The sequence below is a fragment of the Mus caroli genome, chromosome 9 (genome assembly GCF_900094665.2).
Source record: "Mus caroli chromosome 9, CAROLI_EIJ_v1.1, whole genome shotgun sequence".
In the NCBI taxonomy this organism is placed as follows: Eukaryota; Metazoa; Chordata; class Mammalia; order Rodentia; family Muridae; genus Mus; species Mus caroli.
Genome location: NC_034578.1, coordinates 35,435,139 through 35,443,244, shown reverse-complemented (window position 1 = coordinate 35,443,244; position 8,106 = coordinate 35,435,139). Strand labels below are relative to the sequence as shown.

The 8,106-nt window shown below is 33.6% G+C and overlaps 1 protein-coding gene across 1 annotated transcript; it reads left to right on the top strand.

Moving 5' to 3' along the window:
* The first annotated feature begins 3,624 nt into the window (after positions 1–3,624).
* LOC110302497 (olfactory receptor 146-like) lies at positions 3,625–4,541 on the top strand. The gene has a single exon (XM_021173288.1). The coding sequence runs from the start codon at positions 3,636–3,638 to the stop codon at positions 4,539–4,541; it is 906 nt and encodes a 301-aa protein (XP_021028947.1). The 5' UTR covers positions 3,625–3,635.
* Positions 4,542–8,106: the final 3,565 nt, after the last annotated feature.

Genomic DNA, 8,106 nt, shown 5'->3' with positions numbered 1-8,106 from the left:
TTTCCTCCTAATAGTATTTTACTATATATACACTGAATACATGACAGCTAAAAGTAGTAATGTTCTACATACTCAGTTATCTTAAAAAGCTTTATATTTCAAAAAATGGTTTTAATTAAGAGTATCACAGACATATTTTTTAGGGACATTATTTTATGTAAGAATAAGTTATAATTTCTCTATCATAAGCAGGTAAAAGAAGTAATCTATGTTGTGTGACATTTGGTTGTAACATCTTTTATTTTAACCAAAATGTTATAAGTGTAAAACATTTTCAATTGTGATTTAAATTGCATTTTTGATTGATATTATTGAATGCTTTTTCTTAACCAATTGCCATTTACTTAAGAGTTTTGATAAAAATGTGTTCAAATCAGTTTCTTGTTTTTCTCAAGTTAGAGAAATTTCCTGAGTAATTTTTATTGCATTTAAAAATTACATATACTAATTCTTAATGAACATGTAATTTGTAAATATTTTTCAAGGTGAATAAATTTTTTTATTCTTTGATAAGAAAGTATCAAGGAACTTTCTCTTTATTAACATTAAATTTTAATCAAGTTTAGGCTTAGGTTTTCAGAACTAATTTAATTTACAAATGTCTAGAACTCAAAGATTCCTGATGGCAGTATGTGTTCTGTTATAAAACGTATTACCATTACTTATTGTGAGTATATTAACACTGCTAAAATTCTACTGGATGATGACATAAATTTAATTTCCTTCAGTTGTCACTTAATGAACTAATAAGCTGTCAGGAAACACAAGGAATCTTCCATTGCATATTTTGTTTGTTTCTCTCTTTAGTCCCCGGCTGGCCTTAACTGCTCTGTATTCTTTTACTATCTTCCATTATCTCAACATAGAATTTTCAATTTCAGGTAATTCAGTTTGTTTTATTTGAAAATAAATCAGAAATTGCAATTGGTAAATAAATGAAACTAAGATCACTAAAAATGTTTCTGTTAATATCTAGAGGGATTGTATATTAAAAATTAGCTTTTATCCACGATATATGTATAAGAATAGTTTTGTGTTATTTGTTGGATTGAAACGAAAATTATTGAGTTTTTATTTTTATCTTCTATATAATTGTTCAATTATTCCAAAACTAACATTTAAAAGAACATTCTTGGGCTATTTTCTTTGTATAATTTGCCAAACATAAATTAACCATACATATGAGAATCTATTTTCTAGATGTTCTATTTGGACATACTGAGATTCGTCCCTACTTTTTAGGTGATATCTCTTAAAGGTACCATCCCCCAGACACCCAACCCATTGAACCCACACCAAAACACCACCCTTCAAATCAATTCACAGCAAAAAGGCACATTGTCAACTGAGGCCAGACAGTCAACCGAGTTAGGGGAGCAGGATCCAAAGGCAGGCAGGCAGGCAGGCAAGCAACAGATTCTGGGACAGCCACTTCTCCAGTTTTGGGAGGACACACATGAAGAGCAAACTGCTCATCTACCTCATATGCACAGGGGGTCTTGCTCCAGCCTATGTTATCCATGTGGTAGATGTTTCAGTCTCTGGGAACCCTAAAGGGTTGAAGCTACTTGGCACTCTTGGTCTTCCTGTGTGGTCCCTGTCCTCTTTAGTTACCACCATCCTTTGCCCAACTATCCCACTAAGATTTATAGAGCTCATCCAAGATTTGGCTATAGGATTCTGCATTTGATAGAACCTCACAGAGGACTATTATGCTAGGTTCTTCTCTGCAAGTATAAGAGACTATTATTAACAATATCAGGGATTGGTCTCAGTTTGGCCCTATTATTGGTTGGCCATTCCTCAGTCTTTATTTTGTTCCTGCATACCTTTGAGGCAGGACACATTTTAGGTTGAAGGTTTTGAGGGTGGGTTGATGTCCTTTTCTTTTCAATGGGAGTGCTGCCAGGCTACAAAAAGCAGCCACTTCCTGATCCATTTCCCCACTTCTAGGAGTCTCAGCATGATTTGTCCCCCAAAGTCCTCTGGGGCTTTCCTCCATCCCAAGTTTCTAGCAAGTACTTGTGATTGCTCACCCATATGTACCCTACCTCCCTACCTATTTCCATTTTCTATTTCCTGTTCTTCCTACATCTGATCCCCACACCAGTATTCTCCTCTCCACATCACTTACCCCATGAGTTCCTTTCCTCTGTCCACCTCTGATATCTATTTTAATTCCCCTTCTGAGATAGAGTTCTGAGATAGAGATAGAGTTTTTTAATGTATAGATTTTAGCATGGAAATTTGTTCTGGATTTAATTTTTCAGGATGTCTTTAATCAATCTTAAGTAAGATGTCCCAACCAATGTCAGTTTATTGATAACACATATGTGGGGTTATTTGTTAGTTGGTTAGTTTGCTTTTTGATAAAGTTGCTACACTTTCACTGATTTTGAATTAGAACCCCAAATCAAATTGTTTCCTTGGCAAACACATGTTAAGCTGATAGATATAGCTTCAGACTTGTTTCATTTAGTAGTTTCTTAAAGAGCTGCCCTGTACCTTCTTTGTGAAGAGAGAGTGTTCATGTGTGTATAAGTGTATGTGTGTATGCACAAGCATAAATGTGTGTGCGTGCCTGTGTGTGTGTGTGTGTGTGTGCGTGCGTGTGTGTATAAATATTTGTGGAAGCCAGGAAATAGACTTCAACATTGTTTTTTATGGAGCAGTTACCTGATTATTTTTCTTATTATTATTCACTTTACAATTGGATTCTGCCCCCCCTACGCCTCCATTTTATTCTCCCAGAACCAGCTATACAAATCTCTCCCTCCATTATCCCCTATCTTTCTCCTCATATAAATCTTTCACTGTTTGTTAATATTACTGTGAGATAGTTTATATTATGTGGCTATTGATAAAGTTTTATTCATATATAGGTGGGCTACTGATATATGTAAGTTAATCTTGTATTTTCTCACATTGCTGACAATGTTTATCAGCTCTAGAAGTTTTGTGGAAGTATTTTTGGGTCACTTATTTATGCTATAATATCATCTACAAATAATGTGAAATCAATCTTAATCCATTATGAATATTTACTTTGTAAAATAGTGAATATATATTTGTTATATAACTGAAGAAGGAAACATATTTGTAATTCTTGCATATTTTCCTGGGAATATGCTTTTGAGACCCTCTGATTCATAGAAGCTGAGATAAAAGGAAGAAATTTTGAAACATTAAAATACTTATTCCAAAAATTTTGTCAGTAATTGTCCCTGGATTATTATGCCTCCACTATTTTTGGGTTAGGCAAACTTGTGTTTTGAAAAAGACTTTAAAGTCATCCTTCAAATCAGCTACTTCACTTCCTCATATGTACTTCTGAATAAATAATGTAGTTTAGAGATAGTTTTTAGAAATACTGGCTTCAAAGGTTTGACATGGTGAAGCTAAAAATTGACAGTACAAAAGTTTTCAACATTAAATAGACAAAATATTTTCTAAAGAGTACAATTAACTTTGAAAAATCAAATATAGAAAATATTAAAGTGAGACAACTTCTACAAAGTGAAGATGGTCCAGTAAGAAGTACTCATAAAGAATTTTAGGTGATAACCGATTCCAAAGAAGAACAACTGTGTCCTTCATAAGTCTTTATAATTTCCTTTCAGAATCTGCCTGAGAACATGGAAAAAGGCAATCACTCTACAGTGACCAAATTCTTCCTCTCTGGCTTAACAGAACAACCAGAATTACAGCTGCCACTCTTCCTCCTCTTCCTTGGAATCTACCTGCTCACAGTGCTGATCATCCTGATCCTGCTCAGCTCACACCTGCACACCCCCATGTACTTCTTCCTCAGCAGTCTGTCCTTCATTGACCTCTGCCAATCTACTGTCATTACCCCAAAAATGCTGGTGAATTTTGTGAGGGAGAAGAATGAAATCTCCTACCCTGAGTGCATAACTCAACTTTGCTTCTTTGTCATTTTTGCTGTTTCAGAAAGTTACATGCTGGCTGCAATGGCATATGATCGCTATGTTGCCATCTGTAGCCCCTTACTTTACAGTAGCATCATGTCTCAACATAAGTGCCTTTCTCTTGTTTTAGGAGTTTACATTTTAGGCATAGTTTGTGCATCAGCTCATGTAGGATGTATATTTAGGATTGACTTCTGCAAATCTGATTTGATCAATCATTATTTCTGTGACCTTATTTCTCTCCTTAATCTCTCATGCTCTAATATTTTTGTGAATGAGCTCGTAATTCTAATTTTTAGTCTAATTAATACTATTTTCCCAACCCTGACTATCCTCAGTTCCTATGCTTTCATCATTATCAGTATCCTACGCATTAAATCCACTGAGGGAAGATCTAAAGCCTTCAGTACCTGCAGCTCCCACATCTCAGCTGTTTCTGTCTTTTATATCTCTGCTGGATTTACGTATCTGAACCCATCATCTTCCCATTCTATGGATGAAGGAAAAGTGTCTTCTATATTTTACACCATCATTGTTCCCATGCTCAACCCCCTGATCTACAGTCTGAGGAATAAGGATGTGAAAATTGCTCTGAAGAAAATGATTAAATGAAGATAATTCGTCTGATAAGTATAATGTCCAAAAGAAATCTCATTAGCTCATAATCTAGGGCTACTACATAGTATGAGTTGAGTATGTTTTAATTTTGTCATTTGGTCTTCATTTTATGAGATTCTGTGACATTATTACTCTTCCATGACTTTCACAATACTATTTTCCACAATATCTTACCTCATATCTTCTTCTAGGGTGTCATTGCCATGTATCCAGAAAATATTTGTTAGTACTAGTCCTTGGTAATTTTTCTCCATATTTTCCCCTAATATAAGTATATGGCTTCTATTATGTTCCAAAATAGTGTTGCTTATTAAGCATTCTGTATTTCATAGAATATTTTCTGGCTCAGATAAAATGCAGTGTACATAAGTTCGACAAGTTCTTCAAGAGTCTGTGAGAAACTGTTGACTTTTAATGTTAAAAGAGAAAGTTTGGAAATATATTACTTAGAGTTTATCTGAAGTAAATCGTGACACAAATGTGATAACACTGTTTACTTTTAATTTTGTTTTGTTGGTTATGCATGTATATGCTTGTATATTAAATTGCATATGTACGTATAAGTAAATGACTATACATATCTGCATGGAAAGTTCAGAGGGAGAGTTCAGGCAATGTTCCTAAGAAGCTGTCTATCTGGTTTTATAATGACAGTACTCCCTCTTCCATGATCCATTTCCTGGATTCCTGAAAAACATCCCTGTGTATACCTTTACAAACTCTTAAATATCTACAATAAGAATATGTGAAAAATCATCAGGTTCATTATTGTACTAAGAAACTGAAATTTGCACAATGGAATTAGAACTAAAACTTCTTCTGATATGTCAATTGCATATCAACATTGAGTGTGAACATTAAGCTCATTTGGTTGCTCAAAAACCTGATACCATCATGAGAATTACCAAGATCCCAATAACGACACAACAAAGTAGAATAAATATCCATACCATGAAACACTATTAAGCTTCTGCCTCCACATGACCAGGTCTCCTAGTGAAACCACCAAATCACACAGACAAAAGTTAAAAGCAAGAAGTTTTATCATCTTGAAAATAACGTAGACTCTAAAAAGGTAAATAATACCAAACAGAAATTTTTAATATGGTCAAAGAATTAAAATAAGATATTAATGCTGATTGTAGACTCAGAAAATAAAAATAGTTAAGAAAAGAAGTGGGAGTGAGTGGGTAGGGGAGCAGAACAGGCAGAGGATATAGGGGATTTTCAGGATAGCATTTGAAATGTAAATGAAGAAAATTTCTAATAAAAAATTGAAAAAATTAAATAATTAAGGATAAAATATATTTGAATTAGTTAATTTAAAATCAGAATTTCTGAAGAAAATGTAAATGTAATAAAACTGTAAACTACAAAATTGAAGAAACTTAACAAAACATGTAATATTAAAAAAAAACCAGTAAAATGAATCAAATTTAATAGATATTATCAGGTACTGAAGACAAATTAGAAGTATATCACAAAGTAAAAAAAATGTTAAATCGAATAAAACCTAAGAACAGAGCCATAGGGCACTACAAAAGCATGAAATATATGGTAATAGAAGAAGAAACCCAAATAAAAGCACAGAAAACGTCCTTGTCAAACTCACTAAAGGAAGATGTTCAAATCTAAGGCTGAAAGTCAGGATTTTGTTCTCCTCTATAGAAAGACACTGGGTATATCATTCAAACTCCAGACAGGCTTTATGCTCAGAAATATTTAGCCAACACAATATAGACTTAATAACTACTTTGTATTTTTTGTTTTATCTTAACTTTTGGGTTTCTATCTTCGATTTTTCAGAGAGAGATATGGGGTGAAATCTTGAATTTCAGTGCAGTTCAAGGGGAAGATGTATGGGAAGGAAAAATGTGATCAAAAAAGAGTATGTGAAAAATGTTTATTTCATAATATTATTTTAAAGGTTTAGCAGGAAATTTAAAGAGGGGAACAAGACATAAAGACACCATAGGAGCTATGTGAGGAGGCAGGCACACAGAAACAAAAGAACATTTCCTACATTGAAGGAAGAAATGCTTATCACCGAACAAGAGGAATATGGACCACTCAATAGAAAGAACCAAAAAGGAGTTCCCTAGTAATATAATACTGAAACACTAAATGTAAATAACAAATAAAATTATTGAATGCCACAGGAAATACCTGTAGCATGTACATTTACAATCAAGCTTGATCTTTCTCAAGAGCTCTGCAATGCTAAGCTAAGCTATGTGATCAACTGTTGCCTGCTTCAGTCAGCTCTACTTACTGAGATATAATGCTTTTCCCAAGAATTCCAGGAGCTGAGATCCTTCTCCACCACCGTGTGGCGAGCTCAGCCAAACTGCCAATGACCACCTCTGCTGTGCCCTTTTCCTTTCCACCTTTGTTCTGTGGATGGAAAACACCAGTTAGTTCTTATGCTTTAAAACAAGACATATAACACAACTCCTGGGTGCAGAATCTATTGCTCTAAATTCACTAGCTATCCTATATCAGAATTCTGATGGTGGTGGAGACTGCTACTGGTTCTAGTAGTCCCCAGGTCTTACATGAAATTTGTGTACCACTCCTGATAGCCTGGACAAAAAAAAAAAAAAAAAAAAAAAAAAGGAACCACTTTAACTTGTTCCTTTCCTCTTACTCCTGGGACAAGAAAATTCAACCTTTTCCTCGTTGCCCAGAAATTGGTTTCCAATGTCTGTATTGACACAATCAAGAACCAAATGGGGAATCAATACCTTCCTCTACAAAGACCACATCACATATGAATATATGACCCTTTGAAAACCAGCTCATTTTTTTTCCAGTGTGATCACTTCATTAGATGATTTAAAAGCTTTGAATAAATCCAATACCTGTTCATAAAAATTTCCTGGAGAATTTAGGAATACAAAATACATATCCAAACATCATAAAAAATAATATACATGCCTAGAGCAAACATAATGTTAAATAATAAAAATTCAAATAATTTTACTAAAATTGTGAATAAGACAAGGATGTCTACTCTCTTCACTCCTGTTTAATATAGAGCTTGTGTGGATGTAGTTGAGATGTACATAGAAGAAGTAATCAAGGTACCCTTAGTGGTAGATGATGTGATCTTCGACATAGAACTTAAGACAATACCAAAAATTATGTACAGCAGTTAAAGCATTTAGCAAAGTATAATAATATAAAATCAAAACATCTAGATCAGCAGGCTTCTGTATACAAAAATAGAAAAAAATATGAAAAGAATACCATTCACAATAGTGTTCAATATTTAAATATTTTGGAATAAAGTTAAGGAATTCAAGGATATGTTCAGTAGAGCTTTATGAAAAAAGTGAAAAAAAAAGTCAAAGAAAACACCAAGAGATGAAGACATTACATACTTGTTGTTATAATATTGTAGAAATGGCAGCCTATCAAAAATAGTAATACAATATCAAAAAAAGGCAATACATTCTCATGATTCATTAAAAATGAAAAAAAAAAAAGTGTTAAAGGTTACCAGAAATCTCAAATACCCAGGCAACCCAAAGCAATTTTGAACAATATGGGGTGCGGG

Coding starts and splice junctions, on each gene's coding strand:
- LOC110302497 (XM_021173288.1), top strand. CDS start 3,636: ATGGAAAAAGGCAATCACTCTACAGTGACCAAATTCTTCCTCTCTGGC.